At 38.7% G+C, this 21,131-nt stretch overlaps 1 protein-coding gene across 3 annotated transcripts in view; it reads left to right on the top strand.

The window, feature by feature from the left end:
• The window catches only part of LOC122414470 (kielin/chordin-like protein), a 207,435-nt gene that overhangs the window by 110,425 nt on the left and 75,879 nt on the right, over positions 1–21,131 (top strand). For 2 of the 3 annotated variants that reach the window (XM_043425765.1, XM_043425763.1), the window contains exon 5: positions 20,171–20,239. The exons of the other annotated variant lie outside the window; for it this stretch is intronic. In XM_043425765.1, coding sequence (XP_043281700.1) covers positions 20,171–20,239 — 69 coding nt within the window. The remainder of the gene's footprint in view (positions 1–20,170; positions 20,240–21,131) is intronic. 3 annotated transcript variants of the gene reach the window in all.

The following is a 21,131-nucleotide window of genomic DNA, read 5'->3' on the forward strand; positions in this document are numbered from 1 at the left end:
GACTCGAGATATCCTCACTTCTTCCACACCCCCTGCCGCCCCTTCCCCTCGTTTTCTCGGTTCTCGATATAAAGCCAGTTTCCTACCGCAACCTCGAGTGTCGTCTACGCTCCGAGATGTGGGAGTGCGTTTCGGTCCAGGTCTCTCTACTCGGTACCGGCAACACCTCGCGCGGATTACCTTGGTGGTCTGCAACACACTCACCCTCCTATTCCGTTATACGTGCGTATACGCTCCTCGCCACTCTCCACGTAATAACTAGTGGCGTTGCGGTGTCTCGTCTCTCCCATTACCATTTTACTGATTCATGCTGTACTCCTTCCGCAAGCTCCGTATGGCTTTTCGTATAATAACGGGATTTGTTATATGAGCCGTGGGCTGCACACTCTGCGTGGAGATGTAACTCGTACGGGTTTATTTTCCTCCTTGTTTCGGATCCTCATTAATGCATGCGGGGCTACATCAAAACGAATTGGAAAAGATCGAGAACGAAGTTTAACGAAAAATAAACATTAAACAATGCTTCATCCTCTCCTGGGCAGAACAAGTTTTATGCTAAAATCCAGAGTGGAATATTATGGCGGGCTCGTACTCGGAACGTGATTTTGAAGAAGCTGTTGATTCTTTACGTCTCAGAAATCCTCTACAATTTCACCCGCTAACAGCGCGCTGCGCAAGAAAAAATGCTTGTAACTTTGACAGGAAACTATAAAAAGGAGAATTGAGGTGTTGTCACCGAGGCAGTCGAGAAGAAAAAAACGAAGAAAATATGACGATCGTACTTCGCGAAAGGTATAAAAGATACGCGCGAAACAGAGAGTATACCACAAGTGCAAGGGCTTGGATCTTGGAGTTTTATACTCTCGTAGCTGAAATATATCGGTGCCTGTTTTATGTATAACCGATAATACAACGTCTCAAGGCAAACAAGTACACAAAGAACTCGTACGATGAAATATTATTTTTCCTCAAACGAGTTTTCTCCGTGAGGCCCTTTTTCATTTTACTCTTTTGAATTTTCGATTGGCCCGGAGGTTACTATTGAAGCGATATCTCGAGTATCAACTTCGCCAGTGAAGCCATCGCTCCTGTAAAACTATACGAATCCAAACTTTTTTTTTATTCGATATTTTTTTTGCCCTTCACCAGCTCTAATCTGGTCAGAAACTCTGGCACAAAAAAAGCCGGTTCTACCCTTCGCGTTGTTGGCCAGGGATGCATCTGAAGCTTTGAGTTTCAACCGTCTTATATGTACACTCACTCCGCGAGTTTTGTTTAAAAGCTTGGCTCTTAGCTGCGATGAGAGCCGCCGCCCAAGTAACGACCTCAGGGGGAGAGAGAGAGAGAGAGAGAGATCCGCGGATTAAAGTTTTCGCCGCAAATCCCCGAACGGGATTGCCCAGGGAGTTCCTCCAGGGAAAAAAGGAACGAGTTGAAAATACGTGGCCCGCTCGCGCGGTCCTCTTTTTCCGTGTTTCGTTACTCCAGCTTTATTCACTTTTCTTCAATGAAGATGTAGCAGTGTTATGATTCACTGTCAACCCAATTAAATGATCGATTGACTCGATGGCTGCGAACAGTAATTTGATCGATGATTATTTTTCGTGTGCATTTAAACGTGATGAAAAATATATGCAAATTAAAAACGTTATCAACTTCAACTTCAACGAAAAACAGAAAGAGCAAAGCTCCGAAAAATTTTTCATTTTTTTACCGTCCCTGAAAAGGAAATAGATTTTCGAGAAAAACGAAAACTATTTTATCTGCTTCAATCTACTTTAAACGTCGGTTTGGGAAATCGCTGTGTGTACCACACATTTCGACAATATCATTGTAGAAAGATAGAAAATTACTGGGTGGAATACGACGACGGAATTTAAATAAGGCAGTGCTTCGTATACCTGTGCAAGGTGAACACTTTCGATATTTTTCATTCACCCTCCGCCCTCTGTCATTATCTTCTTTCGCGCGGTAACAGTCGAGAAGAATGAAGATTTTAATTTGATAACGGAGTTATCGCGTCTGTTCATAAACGTAGCGGCAATCTATGCATGTATAGGCGAGTATCTTTAGTCAAGAAATAACGTGGATCGTAGTGACCTATTAAGGGGACGCATCGTCAGCATTTTCCCTCGAATATTCTTTCCAATCTTGATTATTTGCTCGATGGCGTTATCGAAAATGGTATTTATAATTTTTACATTACCAGAGGCGTGACAAAAATTCCTCAGATTTCCAGTGACTATCTCATAAAAAATATTTTTCTTTCATCGATTCAGTGCAAACGAAAATTTCCGAAATTTCCTCGATTACTTGCTCCCCCCGATCGATCTTCCCCTCTCTGCATGATCGAACCCCTTTTACTTCCTTTTTCTCACAATCACTCCCGGAATTCAGAGTCGTAGAAAAAAAGTCGTGGGGTCAAAAAGGAAGCCAGGGCTTTGACGGGGGAGGAAATAGGGACAGCCGAAGACGTATGAACAAACACCATGAGGCTGACGTAAGAAGCGAGCTAAATATACGAGTGCGTGTCGAGATTAACGTCACAACGTTGATCACTAATGTCAAAACGTAATTCTAATATAAATGCTTTTCATCCCGAGGTTAATTAATAAATGAGGGTTGACCGATCCCAGTCTCGGAACTTCATTTTCTCTCAAGATTTAAATAAATCTCTTGTGAGTTTATTCTCATAAACTAATAATGAAACATCCAACTTTTCGTTCGATAAAATCTATATAAAATTTTATTAAATCAACACACGTCCTTGTTTCGCGTCATTGAACAAAATTTTTTGAGTGAACGGACTCTCGATCGTCGGTCTCGAAGCGTCGTCCAGGCTCGACGCCGTCGGTTCGGACTCTTTGATGCATGAACAAGCTACGTTTCTCGTGCTCATTCGTCCGTGCAGTATAGTGAAGCAGCAAAGTTTAGCCTGCGCAAGGAGGAAGAGTAAGTTCTGTGTGAGTTATGGAAATGTATTCTCGTGGATTCGTACCGGGGTCAGTTGGCCACAGACAGTTTAAACTATTCATGTTAGCCTGAAAATATATGTATACAGTAAATGGAAATATAGTTACATCGCATAAGGGAACCAAGCACGTCATCCCACTGTCATATTCTTCTTCTATTATTTCTCGCTTTCTTGCTCTTCCCTAGCCTCTCTCTCTCTCTCTCTCTCTCTCTCTCTCTCTCTCTCTCTCTCTCTCTCTCTCTCTCTCTCTCTCTGTCGCATCAATATCAAAACATTTTTGAGTTGTGAATGAACGATTTGGTACGGTTTCATTCGGCACACTTTGTAAGCGAATAATGAATGAATAGTAAACAATGAAGAATTGCGTAGAAAAATAGTAATTTCTTTTTTTCCTTTGTGGATTTGGATCGATACCATCGTCTAGAGTGAAATAGAATTTTCCTCGAATGGGAGCTTGTCATGGATGCGCCGAAGATTTGATCCTGTCTTCTATTATTGGTCTATTGATCTTCCCGATCATTACAGATATCTATATACACAAACGCAAGTTCCATTGGCCATTGCTATCGTGAATTGCCATTCAAGATTTCCAATTTCAGGCTCATGAATATAGACGCCTGTGCCAACTGGGATTTCTCGTACACCTGGTCATAGATATGGCTCGGAAGTGTGTGATTGAGCATTCTAAGCAACATTAGAGAAGTCACACGTGAGGGGCTCGGAAATGAAAATACGAGAATCGTGATAGAACGGAGTGCCATATTTTGCTGAATAATAGTTATCACTTTTAATTCTTTTTAATATATACAGCTTTGTTATTTTTTTTCGGTACTGTAATTTTTATATATTTGAGTAATGTGAGTCATGTGTATATATATTTTGTGCGAGGACGACGGTGGGCGCTTTGCAGCACAAACGCCATATCAGGTGCGCTCTGCAGCATCGCTCTCTCCCTCTCTCACTCTCTCTCCCTTTCTCTATTGCGCTTTCAGGCAACACTGAGCAAGTGCATCAGCCATGAGACCTTGGAAACGTGGTGTAATTGGGTCAAGATTAAATACATAAACGAGGTAGTGCCGCAGCTTTTGCATAATACGCTTAGACTTGTGGTTTCTGTTCTCTCTCTCTCTCTCGGTCTCTATCTGTCTTTCTATCACTCTCCGGCTCCTTTCTTCATCTTTTTCTTCCTCTTCTGTCCTTTATCTCCTAGTTTATATGCCGTATTGTTTCTCATCGTTGAAAACAATTCACAAATTCTTCATCTTGTCGAGCTAGTTTGTACAAACATCAGTTATTCAAATTATCCAGCGAATCGAAAGTATTCGTAAAAATGAATTTTGTCAAACGGTGTAAACGATTTTGTTGATATAGTAGTGAAATTTGTTAAGGGGGAGTCCTGCTTTAGAATGTTTAATAAATCGAAAAGCTTATTAAAAAATTACGAAATTCTATGTTTACAGCACGTTTAAGTCATGTTCTTCTTTTTTAAAAGCGTTTTTTTTTTCAAACTCGCTAAAAATATGGAACTTTGCAATTCTTTTGGGGTTTTTGTAGGATCATATGGAAGAATGATATATGAAAATAGAAAAAAATTGGAATTTTTGTTGCAAACAATAATTACGATCTCCACATTGTACGCAATTGAGAAACTTCGACGATTGGATTTGACGCATAAACCATGCACAAATGAGTATTTCTCACGTGAAAAAAATGTTTTTATACGTTTGAAATATCCTTGGAACTATATACCGAAAAGTTGGCGATGGTGAGTTATTTCCGTCTATCCTAAAAACATTGTCGAAAACAATCGACTTTTCTTGATTTTCTAAAGCAGGATTCCCCTTAATAGTCGCCGGAATTTCAGGTCGTTCGCTCTTCATAGTTTTGGGAAGAATTATACTTTGTAATTCAACTCCAACTAAATGTTCATATTTTTTTCGCTCTTCATTTCTCTCACTGTTTTCAGTATCATTGAATTACTCTGTTTCTTGCAGCAGTGACGCGTTGCGCGGTCGAATATTTAACGGGCCATGGTTACTTAAAAATTGAACCGGAGCAATCTTTCCGTCACGCTTTCAAGCTCCGTGTCATTCTTTTTTTCTCTCTTTCTCTTTCTCCCATTTTTGCGTTTTTCTTTCTTTCTTCGTTCTCACTGGCTACCGTTCAGGGTCGCGAAAATTTTGCCCCTCGAAGGCCTTAACGCTTCTGCGAATCCACGCTTCGTTACTTTCCAATTTGATTTGGAACGCGTGACCGGTGCCGAACGTTACGGAGCATTGTACGATACGCTCCATACGTATGAGCCAACATATACCTACGTAGCATAACGTATTTGAGATGTTCGTTGGTTATCGGGACAGCCGAACTCGGTGAACAAAAATTTTTCAACGCTTTTTTAACCTCGTCCATCCGCCGATATTTCCCTCGATTTTATCAAACGGAATAAAAAGATTCCGCGCTCGTCGTGCGTACTCACGCTCTTGATTGCAATCGTGAAGCGGCCAGAGTAATAAAAGTTTATGGAAAGTCGTTCAACTTGGGTTCAACCTAACGATTACAATCGTTAACTTTTCACGGAACAGAGATTTTAGGCTTCAATAATAAAACGGGCCGAAAGATATCGATAAGGTGCTCGATTAAATTTTTTAACGTGGTCCAGAGTATCGTTTGAAAAGCGTTTTTCCCCATTAACTTAACTTAACTTAACTTTTTGCTTGGCTCCAGCTTGATGATTCTAATGCATAGCTTCGAAAGAACGATTTAAGAGCTCTTCAGTGCTTATAAAAAAATATTCGAAGCTCTATCTTTTGTCAGCAAAACCTACAGCTGTGTGGGAATCCGATCAAGTTAGCATCTACACATCGTGTAAGAAAATTCACGGCGTAAAAAAAAAGCACGTTGATGCGAACAGTTAAAAGATCTTCCTTACAAGAAGCAAACGGGTTTGTTTATCGCTAAGCAGGTAGAAAAAAATGTAAAAAAGAAATGAAAATCGATCGATACGGAGAGGCGAGCCGAAAAGTACGCTCGTTTCTACGAGAGTGGATGGAAATTGCTCGAGAAGAGGGTGAACCTTCTGGGCTTGCTCCCGGAAACACTCTCAGCTTTTCACCGCATACGTAATAACACTTTCCCCTTCCATCTCGTTTCTGCTAACACCCTTTTCCGTATGTTTCCGCTTTGGATATTCGGAAATTCAGTGAACACGGTACACTGGTCCTTGAGGAACTTAAACCGCGCTTGTGAGTAGAGAAAAGGGCAAGTGGGCTTAAAAAATTTCGTTGGGTAGATATTTTAAGTCCCGAATGGAGGCAAAAAAGCCGTTTCACACTAATTAAGCACACGTGCTTAGAAAAGGCGTTACGGAGCTTGTAGAGGTGGGAAAAAACGGTTTTAGAATTTGCTTTTGCTCTTGCACAAATGAAATTAAGAAATTTATTCGTTTTAGCCAATCGTTGTTGTCAAAATTGAGTAACGGTACTTCTCATTCTCGTGTACACGTAGAAGAATTAAGGAGGGCGGGTCCTGCTTTAGAAAGTCAAGAAAAATCGATTTTTTTCGAGAAGGTTTCTATGATGGACGGAAATAACTCAGGATCGCCAACTTTTCGGTATAGTTTCAAGGATATTTAAAAAGTTTCATGTGAGAAATACTCATCTGTGCATCCTGGTTTATGCGTCAAGTCCAATCGTCGAAGTTTCTCACTTGAGTATAATGTGGAGATCTTAATTACAGTCTGCAACAAAAATTCCAATTTTTTTCTATTTTTACACATTTTCCTTTCATACGAACCTATACAAACCCGAAAAAATTGAAAAATTCTGTATTTTCAGGGAGTTTGAAAAAAAACGCATCCAAAGAGGAAGAATGTCGCTTTCACGTGCTGTAAATATAGAATTTCGCAATTTTTTCGGCTTTTTATAGGTTCGTATGGAAGAAAAATGTACGAAAATAGAAAAATGGAATTTTTGTTGCAGACAATAATTGCGATCTCCACATTGTACGCAGCTGAGAAATTTCAACGATCAGACTTCGCGCTTAAACCATGTACAAATTAGTATTTCTCAACTCCTCGAAACTGTACCGAAAAGTTCGCTATGGTGAGTTATTTCCGTCAATCCAAAAACATTCTCGAAAAAAGTGGATTTTTGGACCTTTCAAAGCAGGACTCCCCCTCAAGTATTTTTTGTATCCACGGTATTTCGTTCGATCCTCGCACCCGATATAAACACTCGTCGTTTCGAAGTAGAAACAGAGAATTTAAATGTCTTATTTTGCTCGAAACGAAGAGGCGAGTTAATACGGTGAATAAACGGCTAGAATTAAGGGTATAGTGAAAAGATGAGAGTAAGCGTGCCTAAAATATGGTAAGCGATCCTCTCGCGTGGCAAACAAAGGCTCGTCGAGAATGGCCATGTATGTCTGTGCACATATAGAAATAAGTGAGTGAACTGAAAGGACTCGCTGACCCATATGGGTCGTCTAACGGATTTTGTTCCTGGTACCATCCATTATAAGCTTCCACAAGAGTCTATTAAGACGGGTTTGTGTAGTCAAAGTAAAAGAAGAAAAAAAATATTATTGGAAGATCGAATATACACACGACGTCGGTTGAATCCGTAAAGAGGCTTCTTCATTCGAAAATATTGAAATTCAAGACTATGAGGAAGTTTACCAGCGAATTTAAGACTATGAAAATTCAATGGTGGGAATGATTAGTAGTTGGACAAAAAAACGTCGCCAAAAATGGTATTATTCGTGGTCTGATATTCCCTATTTGAATTCAAAGTGCGTCGACTAAATGTGTTCACGTTCGTAAAACTATAGGTCACGGAATGTATTCTCATCTGAAATTCAACACAGTTGTAATGGGAAATATTGTCTGTTACTATTATTATCACAGAAATGTCAACTTAGCCAAGAATTCAATGGAATGGTGGATGGAAGAGGAGAGCCGGCGGCATCCGCATGTCTCTGCTTCTTCCTCCTCAATTTCTATCCTTCCTTCCAACTTCCTCTCTCGCTCTCGTGTTCTCTTCTCTTCGGTTCCCTCTCCGTACATTCGGTTTACATACGAGTCCCTTGAAACCGTTGGAACCGAGAGTGGACGAACGGTCGAACGACCAAAGCGCTGGGCTTACACAAGTTATTTGTTTAGAGAGAGAAACTCGCCTGCCAAAGCATTCTCGACGGTTTCATGGAATCACGAGCATCGAGTAACTCGATAGTACCGTCTTGTGTATTATAATAATTACAGCAAATTTCAACACCACGTTTTATGTAAATTCACAACGAAAATTCTCGTCTCCTCGAACGTTTCTATTCTTGACGCGGTTGCATATTACACGTGGAACATACAATTCGATTGGAGTTGCGAATTACTGGTTGTGACAGACGAGTGAAGGAAGAAAAACGCTGCTCACTTCCTTTATAATATTATACAATAATGCTATAAAAGTTTTTGAAATCTGAGTGCAAAATTTTATGAATCTTTTAATATTTGATCAAATACCGAGTTTGTCAGCAGGTGGCATTGTAGAAAGAGCATTTCTTCTCATGAACGAATTCGGTTTTGAACCAAGTTGCTGAAAAATCGATTTTTCGTTTTTTTTCTTAATTAACCTTTAAAGCAACATTCATGAGCATCGAAATTTTGATGAAACGCACTATGATCGCAGGAGCAAACGTTCCATTTCTCGACGTTTTATTTCTCGTTGGTCTCGGGGGCGAAGGAGATTCACGAAGAGAAGAGCAATTAGCGCGTCACAATCAATTTGAAAGTATCTCGTTATCGCGCTCCAGGGCACCGGCGCACTCCCGCGCGATGGAACTTTTGGCCACTTTGCGTAATTACCCGGCTAGCTGACTCTCTCTCATTCTCTTACTCTTCCTCTCTCATCCAACTTTTTCTCTCGTTTTGAAGGTTGGTGAAGAATTGTATGCGCGTTTAGCAAAAGCGAGTAAAACCCCGGAACTTTCCTCTCTGAAAGGGCCAAAGAATTCACTTTTTGTTAACGGACAACTGCAGATTTATTATCCATGTCATGATAAGATTCCTTTTTCGATACCAATCCGTGATCTGATTGGGCCTTTAAACCGGGATGATGCTCGATGATTTCAAAAAATTCGCGAATAATGTCGCGCAAATAATAATCAAAATACACTCGAAAGTATCATATTTTTTCCGAGAATCTGTCGAATCGAAATTGCATTTTTTTTCAAAAACTATATTCCTGTTTGATAAGTTCAAGTCGCGGTAGATTGTCGTTGAAAATGTTATCGTGAAATTCGATATTTCCAATTAACGGCCTATCAGACTCTTATCACTTGGATCAGATTTCGTTTTTTATCGCCTGAAAAGCTTTCACGGATCGGCATAAAAAACGTTTTCTAAAATAAAAAAAGTGATGACATAATTTGGGATCGAAATTGCAACGAGTGTATATCGATCCGAGCTTCACAGGACCGAATTTTTATCAGCATGTTCGTTTTTGACACGCTTTAGTCACTTTTAATACCATTTCGATAGGAATAAAACGCTTTCGGGCACGTGCTGATGCGTTGCTTTTTCCTGTCGCTTTTTATTGCAGCTATCGAATGCGTTATCGTAACACGAAAAAAAATGTGTAAGTGCAAACATACACGGATCGTGATTGAGCGAACGGGGAAAAATTTCTGGAACTTCTCGTGTTTGATAACCGAAAAATACCAATTCCGAACTGGACCGTTTGCGCCTTTTTCTTATTTTTATTCTGCAAATAATAATAGTAAATTGAAAAAATTCGCGTACAGAAAATAATCTGGCTAAAGCAAACAATATTCGTAAATGGAATTTTTTTATGCATATAATCTTGAGTATTACGACACCGAATTCTTTGAGGGAGAGTCCCGCTTTAGAAACTCAAAAGAATTGATTGCTTTTGGGATTTTTTTTAGGATAGAAAGAAATAACTTGTCATAGCGAACTTTTCGGTATAGTTTCAAGGATATTTCAAGTATGCAAAAACATTTTTTTTATGTGAAAAATATTAAGACCTTATATACACTTATAGCGGGCGAAAAAACGCGATTTTCTTGATTTTTTTTCGACAAGAAAATATCTGTTTATTGACAAACTGTTCATGTACTACTCGTATGAATTTTTTTCATTAAAAAATTTCTCAAAATGGCGGAACTCCAGCTGCATTCCAGTAGCAACTTGATGAGCAACGTAATAATTTTTGTGTAAAGGAGGACCCCCCTTAAAATTATGAGCAAGTTGAAAAGCTCAAGCTCAACAAGTTGAAAAAAAAAAATAAAATAAAATCCCATTCAACGTTCCAGCTTCGTGTCATATACACAGCTAAAAACATGACGACTATTCGAATTAATTAATAATTACGCGAGTACGTCATCAACAGAAGGAGAGAGGAGATTATCTATATCCGTTATGAGAGAGAGAGACAGTCGATGGATCGTTCCCGTGTGATACGAAACATCGATGCTGCTACATCGAAATATTGTTTGAAATTTAAATATTCCATGCAGATATTAAAAAAGACCATATGGAATTTGAATCAAAACAATTTTACTCAGACACAAATGAAATCGCTGCAAATATTGCGTTATCGCTTTACCCCCTCTCCTGTATATGGCTATGCCATTTCCTCGCCTACCTTTCGACCCAAAACGATTAAGCACTCGATCGAATGGATATCTCTGCCAACGCTTCTTCACCAAAATCCCAATAGTTATTCCCCATTAATGCCTCGTAACTCGATGGCATTCCGTTATCATTTGATTTTCGACAGTTTCCTACTGCCTCGCTCATGTTATCATTAATCGATCAAACATATGCACATTTATATGATGAATATTATATATACGCATACTAATTCTCTCGCATCTTTGCTTCGCTAATTATTGATTATTCCGGATTAATTTCTCGAGCTCGCATCCAATGTGAATTCAGGTATGAAGTCGTCATGCAGTACACTTTCTAAATTTGCACATCATCGCCACGCTCTATTTATTTCAAATATCCAATTACTAGGAATTTTATGCAGAAACGAATGAACGTAATTTCCTCGTCGATGATGATGCATGATGAATAAATAGATTTGAAATCAGCTTGGGATGAACTCGATTGGGTTCTTTGGAAATTATTTTAAGTTAGTTCAGGCACGAAACGATTTTCTTACAAAAGTCTTGAAATTTACAGAGAGTTTAAACGGATAGTGGACTGACATGCATATCAAATTTTAAAGGGTTTGTCTAATTGGTTATCTAGATAAACGTGCTTAAATATGAAGAAAAATACACAGGGGTATTGGGACTATGCGTAAAAAATCGTATATTTTTCCATATAACGAGAGAAGACTTCTTACGAAGTTTGTGAAAAAGTACACAATAACAATGAAATATATAATGAAGGTCTGGGAAAAAATTCGAGACGATTGTCTTACTAGTTTTGGTAAAATTAGCAGACGTAGCCTGACATTTGCTTATTTCAGGATTTTGTTTCTTCTTGGCTTGAGCCATTCCTGTCATAGCTTTCTGACTTTTTATTAGTACTTTTTTCTTGATCTATTTTCCTTTGTGTTTTCCCTTTGCGCTCTCTAAAGCGATTTTTTACATAAAAAACTATAGTATTTTAGTCAGGGATGAATGAAATTTTGGGTTGAGTCCCGTTCCATTAATGTCTTGGAATTTCATTCGCCAAAAGATAAGTTGAAAAAATTTATTTACAATTTTGAATTAATAACTCTGATATTGATTCAAAGTAATTATACCTGTAATTAGGAAGTAGAAATCGACCCAATTTAGACACCCATAAAATACGATCCTACGGGCATGATCTACCTCAAAAAGTTGGAATTCGCATGATTTTTTATGCGATCTGATTAAAGCGTATTAGTGTTTGTTGTTTCCTGTAGGATCGTCAAAATTCTCATGAAATCGAGCTGATTTTCCAATTTTGATTTAGCGACATGGTGCCTGGCAAATAACGAATAAATAGACTAATTTTCCGCAGGGTTTTCAACGTTGAAATTCGTCAAAAATTAAAAATAAATCACACAAAGATGAATCGGCGAAATCGATCAACGTACTAAAATCACAAGTACGATTGCAAGGGTTTTATTCATTATGATAGAACAGAAAATCGAAAATGGATTTGCTGCTGGCTCGGAGTTTGTAGCTCAGCTTCCATATTCACACACACACACTAATGTCCATATGCAAATGCACATATCAATATTTAAGTATGAATATGAATAAGCGAACAAATAGCCGTTATTAAAATTTGATATTATTCGATTATTCATCAAAGTAGAGTATATTTTGAAAAATATTTTGAAACCTGGGCAAACACGCTTGTACGAACGATTTATTTACAGGATCATTTTGTAATGTGTATGCCTCGGCGTTGAGTCAAGCTCCAACCATCTTCATAGTCACTGCAATAAATATAATTTAATTCTCAAGGAAAAAAATATTCACATATACGTCTTATAAGAACGAAAATAATGAGTTTGCTGCTGATTTCGAGTGCACACTTTTAACGACGAATAAGAAAAGAGTCGGCGAGTCATGGGGTAATGAAAAAGATTCGAATGGGATCATCTTCGAAAAACCTGAATCGAGAGAGTCACGCTCTAGAAGAATTTCTATACAGCACTTGCATTATAAGTGAATTATTACACCTGTGCATGTGTCCATGCGTCTTTGTGCTTGTAAAGGTGGGTGCGTGTCCATTATGTGTGCTCGCCGGGATTATTCGTCTGTAGAATCGTGGTGCGAGCTTTCGCTGGCGTGCATCAACGTCGTAAAATGAGAAATATAGTGCAAGAGCAGGAAAAAAGTAAAGGGTAGGAGAGAACAGAGAAAGAGGGAAAAAATGCGGACTACGACGTCTGAGCACGTCATCGGGGGATTATTATCGTTGAAAAGTCCTCGTGAGCGAGAATTATATGTTTGCCGGTTGCAAAACCTTCTATATCTGTAAGCAAACAAATGAATTTAATTCAGAACGGCACATGTGGTTCTATTCAGCATGAAAATCTACGGAGTTTTGGCTTTTTCTAAACAAACGTACGTACGAAGCCAGTCAATTATTATGGCTTAACAGATAAAAGTTTTCGGATTGATATTATGCCCTCCAATCATTATCGAACACTGATTTTCCCGAAAATCTCTTCTGCTGCACATTACCACTAATGGCTCGAATTCTAAACTTGACGTTTAACCATTCATTTTTGGGCTCCTTTCGATTAAAGTTTATAAAAAAATAAAAAATAAGGGAGACCGGACTAGAAAAGGGGTACTTGAAAAATATTGTAAATTTAACTAAATTCCTTGTAACCAAGAATTTTGTGACTCATGACATCATTTTTTGGAATTTAAAAAAAAAAAATTTTTAGGCTACAACTGGGTATCTCCTGAAACCCTGTAATTTTTCTTAATGCTATTTTAATTTATTTATAAAATATTGATGATTATCTCTATGGTTTTCAAATGATTAATAGAAAACCTGCGGTAACTAATTATAACGAAACATAGTGGAGTCGAAGATTAGCTTCGTCTACTTCAAAGTGCATCGAGGTTTTTTCTCGATTTAGAAAATAATGTTGAAAAATTGAAAATATTAAAGAAAATTAGTAATTTTCTTCTTCCCACTTTTATTCAAAATTACTTTAAACGAGTATATTCATCAACAGAAATTAAAACGATTTAGGCTAGACTTTTTTTATTAAAAGTATTTGAAGTTTTTTTTTACACGTTTTTTGTTTAGAAGCAGTAAAAAATTTATACCATTCTAATGGAAGATTTAGACTTGGCTGACCTGATAGACAAGCATCAAAATTCTTCACTGTGTGTATATAGAAATATAAATACTACCGGTCTATATTAATGGTAGAAGCTGATGATTAAAACGGTTGGCTACACGAACGTAGAGTCGACCGGAATAGAAGCGAAGCAAAACATGCATCAGTGACGGATTTTGCTCTTCCGAATACCGCAGCATGGATCCGCACGCTGGGATGAGGCTTGGGAAAAACATCGAGAGATTATCGTAATTGGAGAAATGTCGCTGAGCAATTTATTGATCGGGGCCTACAAGGACCTGTCACTCGAGTTAAACTTTCACATCTTACGATATTCGATTTTTAACCTCTATTTCCATAACCTCCAGTCTATTATTGATGTTTTATTTAATTTACCATTATTTGTCCAAAAATGTCAAACGAGCCAGGTACTCGAATTATTCTTATCATCGCGTTTCGTGTCATCCGGATTTCCTAGCGACACGTAGAAGAAAAATGGGTTGCGGAATTCGCGGAGCGAATTTGCAAACTTGATCAATTTGATCATTCAATTAACAATGATCAACGATTATTTATTAATTGACTATCGGAGTTCCAATATAAGTTCTTCAAAAAGTGTGTTTAAATACTTTGTCAATGGATTTCTTCAACGTTTCCACTGTGGTCGATTCGAAGAATACAAAATTACGTTGTCCGAGTTTATATAGTCGATAATCGAAATCGTGTTAGCTCCTTCCGTTGGAGGATTTCATTAAAATCTCGCTGATACGAAACGTCACGTATCGCGGCTTATAAAATCGAAACGGTGTTCCACATTCGCTGTACCAACCTCGTTACGACATTGCTTTTTATCATTTATTCTCAAGTTTTCACAAACGATTTATTATTTATAAATATTCGAATGAAACCGGATTATTCATGATGAAAAATGCATCAAGTTGTCTCGAAGGAAATTGCACGGTCAAACACTGCTCTCATTGCGAAGAGACTCTAAGAACTTTGAAACAGGGCTGAAGCGTTTTCGATATCTAACCACGGTCACAGCTAATGGCTTTTGGTCCATTACGTAGCAGACTGGAACCATTTACGCGGTTACATCAACGATCTTCCGAGGGTCGAGAAATTGAGCCTCTGTGCCGTGAGTAACTTCTCTGAACTGCGATTCACGTAAGTGCATGACGTTTCAGTCGAAAATATCTAATTCAAATACGCCGTGTCATCAACCCTCAAAAGAAATATTTCCGGTGTAATTACTGCCCATTCATACACGATGATGCGAGGGATTATTATCTCTCGTATACAAAGTGAATGATCTTTTTTCGTGAAGAGATTGTCAGACATCTAACTCATGATCGATCAATCACAATCAAAGTCAACCATCCAATGAAATTGTGAGACTGCGTTCATTCTGCTGTAATTGATTTGAATTTTGATCAAATTTTTTGAAATTCCTTTTGTATTTCTGTACACTATTTCATTCTTCTTGAAATCTTCTTGCAATGTCATTGACTGGATTAAGGGATGAAACCACTGTAAAACACCTTACGTTTTTTCGACTTTTTTTTTTTGGCTGGGAAACCAGGTATTAGAATAATAACATTCGGTTGAGTCATTGATCATGTATTTAGTCGTGAAACAAAAATTATTATCGAATATTATCCAAAAATTGCGAGACTGGGGCCATTCCCACGTTGCGGCTCGTTGAATTCGTGGCGCTCTGGGGTACGCAGTATAAAACTGCTGCTTGGGAAAAAAACGAAAAATTAAATCTATGTATGTATGTAGAGGATTTTGGAAAAATATTCGTTTTGCTATCACTGGTGAATGTTTAACTGGAAAGGTTCTATTTTCGACAGAAAAAAGGGACAACTATTTGCTAATAAAAAGGGTTGTAAACAACATGTTGGAAAATCCATTGGTATATCACTTCGAATTGTTATTTTTATATGATATTATCGAAAATTCGAATGACAAAAATGAAAACAGTTGGAGTCGTGTTCTACGTGTCGTTTTGGAAAATCGTTTTTCGAGGAAAACGCGTTTTACGTTGCGAAACGTGATCGGCGGAGACCGACGACGCTCCCGACAAGAGCCCGAAATTCCAATGAAACTTTTTCATAAGTTCATGCACACCTTCTTGTTTCATATTCTAGAGGGACCGAAGGATATTTCGAGTCAATAAAAAAATCGAGTTTTCGATAACTTCTCAGTGTTTTTAGCCCTTAATGAAGCTACAACAGTGCAGGATCGTTTGAAAGTAGTAAAAATGCAGTTTGTTCGTTTTCCTTGTACTATTTTGAGTTCTCAAATCGATACATACGTGATTTATTTAACACACAAGACTGATTACCGTTTGGCGTGCTCGTCCTGGAATTGCGTCAAGGGGAAAGAGAAAAGCTCCGCCTCCTTCGCGTTGCCTTGACATTCTCCAGTTGAACGCGCGGCGGCAAAGTTCGAACGCCGTCGATCAATGAGGACCTAATTAGTTCTGGTCGTAGTGTCACGTTGCTATACATGGTCTCCGAAGAGATCAACAGTAGCAGAGTGGAAACGAGAAACTCGGAAAGCGGAATGGCCATCCGGAGTATTAGTCTTGTCGTCACGTTGGGCTGCAATAACGTTGCGCCGTTGATTTTACAACTCGATAAAATTCCCTTGGGATTCACCGATCGAATGACAATCCGAGAAGTCACGGTTTAACGCCCTCCGATGCTATTCCAGGCTCTTAAAATCACAAATTTACCTTTAAAACATTTCAGTGCGTTTGTTATTCCGCAGTGTCCTGGAAAATCGAAGGAAACATGAGAAACCAACTCTTGATTAAGTTTAGTTTTCACTATTTTTTTCAACGTTTTTTTTACAACGTTTCAACTCATCGTCGACGTTGATTTGTGGATTATTTTGATATTAGTATTCGATGTGATTAAAAATAAACTCCGAATGGAGAATTTGCTCGAACGATTCTATAAATGCAAAATGTTTCACATTCCTGTCTCTCGGGCGGATGATTCCTCTCTCATCTGCACTACTTTTATTACTCTGTTCTAATTGATTTCCGGTTATTACCCCGAGGGCGTGTAGACTTTTAATTTAATTGGGCGTTGCTGATTGAATTTTTCCATTCAATTTTTATCTCTTTTTTCTGTCTCTTTAGAGCCAACGCTCCGCTTTTTTTGTCTCGAGACACTCATTTCGCTGGTGTATAGTTGGCGAAAAATATATCGCCTCATAAATTTCTCCGGGTTGCGCATTTTTGTGATAATTAAAACGAAAGGCGATGTGAATATTGTAAAACGAGGACGAAAAATTCCGCACGAAAATTCGTCGAAATAGTCGGAGATTCGTTCCAGTTTCTCCCAGCATTTCTATATACTCATCATATTTAAGGACCAATCCATTTTCAATTCTCAGAGATGGAAAAAAAATTGAAAATATTAATGCGAATTGAAATCGGTCGTGAAAACGGATGGTCATGCATCCGATATTTCGTAGCGTTTGTATACGTATTGCAACAACGATCGAAGGGGATAGGCGCCAGAGATGCCATTCTCCCACGGCGTAGTTTGGCAAAGTGCCATTTCATCTTTCTCGTTGTGGAAAAATAGAGAAAGCAGGAGGGGAAAATAAAAAAATGTTGCTGCCCGCATTGCGTCCACGGAACTCGTGATGACGTGTTGCTGTTGCTTTTGCTAGTGGCGTTGATGTTTCCACGCTCCGAGGGCGGACTGGGGGGGGGGGAATCTCTTTGCTCTGTGTGATCTCATAACGCGCCCCCGCAATTTCCTCACCAGCCTAAACACACATCGTTGCGATAATCGCTCTGCTGTTAAATCCACGAATGGAACGTACGAATATTGTATATACAAATTCAAATGAGAAAACAAATTTAGCAAAAAGAAACTAATTTATTCTATGGAAGCGTGTTTTCATTAATTCAAGTAGATCAAAGTGCTTTTGGAATTCACTGGTTCTCAATGATTTAGAATCCATCGTTATTGCAACGACAGGGGAAGTTTCATCGGAGGCGTTTCGAGAGGTCTTCAGTCATTCTGAACTGTCACGAGTGTACTCCCTCGCGGTGTTTCGAAGCCTTTTCGAAGCGCGGACTAAGAGACAAGAAGCTCGGAGGTTTCAATACCTCGCTGGAAGTAAATACGGAAAAGAAAAAAAAAACGAAAAAACGATTCTTCACCGTTGCCAAAATGTTCTGCTCTACATTCTTCTCTCTTCACACGCCTTCACCGCGGTTGAGTAACACGAAAAGGTTGTCAGAATCGGACAAGTTTCGCTCCAGACAAAATGCTCTTTCTAATTTTCTCCCTTCACATACTACCAAGGCCCAGAAAAATGTAGTCATAGTGTGCTCGGTCAGAACATATTACGCATTCACGCTGGCGTAAAAAGTTAATTAAACGGGGATCAAAGAGTAGAAATGGAAATTCACAGAGGAAAATTGCGGTTCGGGGAGCACTGCAAATACACAGTCTTACGGATGGAGCCCGACCTTGATTATGTGCGTATAATTTCACATTCAGGCAACGCCGCATCCAAAGGTTTGATACTGGTCTCCGGAGGGGAGAATAGAAGAGCAGTAAAGAATAGCACACACTTTGAAACGAGCTTTTAGTTTCAGGTTCCGGTTTGACGGCCAGGGCGGAAGCGGAAAAACTATTCCCTGATGGGATCGTTAATGAAAATAGAAATGAAGTAATGGTGGTGGATTATTTAATGGAAATAATAATCCTGTATAATAACGTCTTTACTTGAAATTCAGGCGATTTAAAAAACAAGCTGATATTCGTTTACATCACCTGATGACCGCGAACGATGAATCCGAAGACATGGAAGTTCTCACCTAACGTCACGAGAAAACAATTAATTAACGTTATTCGTAAAAAATTCATACGTTTCTAATGATGAATCGAATCACAAGAAATCCGCGGCCATCACCGGCACTTGATGAAGAATTATTTACCAAATCGTCGACGTTCACGATCAAGACTCTTCTTTGCCAATTGGGTTTGTTTGGGTTTCTATCCGCGGCCATCACGAGCCATTAAAATGTGCATTCGATCATACCTAAATCGTATTACGAGACCATTTAACGAATTGAGAAGAAGAGAACAATTTGGAAAAAAATTGATATTTTCGGGATCATGAATCAGTCCAACATTCTCGTTGATTTCGAACTCGAGAAATCGATCACGACACAATTACTTTGATTTTTATCATTTCGTATTTGATCACAAGTTAGTCGATGGCTACATCCAATTTCAAGCAAATCGATGTGTTAACTGACTGTTTTTTATTATCAGTTCTATGTTCGTGACAACGGAAAGGGACGAAAGAAAAACGAGCGCGAGCGATTTTACCAAATTCACGTAGTAATGATTCAAATAATTGTTTTTTTTTTTTTTTTTTTTTTTTTTTTTTTTTAATTGAATACAACCAATTACATATAATTTTATTTACAGATATTAAATTTGTGCTTTTTTGTCATTTGATCTTGCTGAATTTGTCTGAAAAATATATCGACGATCGCGAGTTTTACGTGTTTTTTAGAAGTAGGTAAAAGCAGCCTATCATTGATAAAACGATAATCTCGTTACCAATTGATCTTCCCGTCGAACTGTAATAAGAATGGGAAAAGAGTATTCCGTTTAAGGAAACGTGAACTTCGACTACGTGCTAGATCGCTCACCCATTCCCCGTTTTCGAAAATCAAGGTAAGAGTAAAACAGAGAAAGAGCGCGTGCGAGAGCGAGAGAAAGAGAAAGAATTTACGAATGAGGGATATTGAAGATCTCGAGGGAGAGGAGCACGCCTCGTTGAAGATACCCAAGAAAATATAGGTTCCCTTGGGTTAATTGGAAATAAGAAAAAGAATGATCCACGTAGAAGACTAATGGAGGAAGGAGAGGAAACGTTCGTCTAACTGCGATTACGAGAAAGCACGCCGAACTTGGCAAGAAATTACTAATGAAAGGGAAGAAGGGCCAAAAAATAGGAGATAAAGTTAAAAACACGCTCCTTAATAACTCATAACGGAATTTCTGAGCTCCGCGATCGAGGCACGCAGCTGGATCTCATCATGATAACTGAATCCGTGAATAACGAATGCTCCGCGTAATGCAATCCTGGTCCCATTTTTTTCCATTCTCATTGCGCTCTTTCCACCGCGCGGAAGTATATTTCCGAAGAATATTTATATTTTCCATAACTCGGTTTTATTTTAGATACAAACCTGTTTTGAGTATTTTTTTTATCGATCAACAAAATCTACTGAACCGTTGAACTTTGTTAATCCACGCTCTTTACAAATTCCATTTGCAAATACAATTGAATAAAAAGCGAGGCCCATTTTAATCAACTCCTTATTTCTATGTTCCAGGTAAGGATGCCGCAGTTTTTTCCAACAAACTAATCTCAAGTAAGAGTCTCTCATCGGTGTATCCAGAGAGTAAGCATGAAAGCAGTTTTCCATTTATCCGATGAATCCCCCGTGCATCCAAAACTGACAAAAACAGGATACGATACTGCGAGCTCATCCCCAGCTTTTTCCTTTATTCCGTGCACAAGCGTTCTTCGCGTTTTTTAATTTCAGTCCTCACTATCTTCATTCGCTCGTAATCTTACACGCGAAAATGTTGTTTACAATCGAGGGGTTGAGACACCTTCGAATTCGCCACCAGTTAAATATGCTCCACAGAAAATACGTTTTGCGACTTTGTATCAATTTCTTTAAGTGGAAACCATATCGGCGCGTTTGAACGGTCATGAAAACAGCTCTGAGACGTTTTATACGAACGTATGCACTCGAGAAGCTCTCGCGGGCGTCAATGAATTTGCGTTTAGAGTATCTGCGTTCGCACTTATGTTTGTTTACTCGGTATAGCGATATGTACTGCTGTGTATGCCTAATCAATGATACAGCGCGGTCATACCCAGATATATACTCGTACACAATCGATAGTAGTATTGTACTATCGCAGCAGTTAAGTATATGATGAAAATCACGCTTGTGCGCCTAATCGCCGGTTTCTCTTGGCCCTTGGCAAGATAGCAATATAATTTTACGAACGATCATTTCTCCTCGGACCTCCGATAGTGCTGCGTGCGCCATTGAGATACATACGAGGCAGGTGAATGTACCAGAGTTAATATCAGTCTTTTAAATCTTTCCATTCGAATATTACGCAGCTATATGTATCGACGATAAACATAACGTACGTGCGAATTCATTGATCCTTGTAGGCTTGCCAAACGTGTTCTGAATTTTAATTCTCGTCGCTGGCAACATTGTTGTTTGTATTGATGCATGTACGAGTGCTCTCGGCATCGTCTCGTTCGAT

This window comes from Venturia canescens, chromosome 8 (assembly GCF_019457755.1).
Source record: "Venturia canescens isolate UGA chromosome 8, ASM1945775v1, whole genome shotgun sequence".
Taxonomy (NCBI): Eukaryota; Metazoa; Arthropoda; class Insecta; order Hymenoptera; family Ichneumonidae; genus Venturia; species Venturia canescens.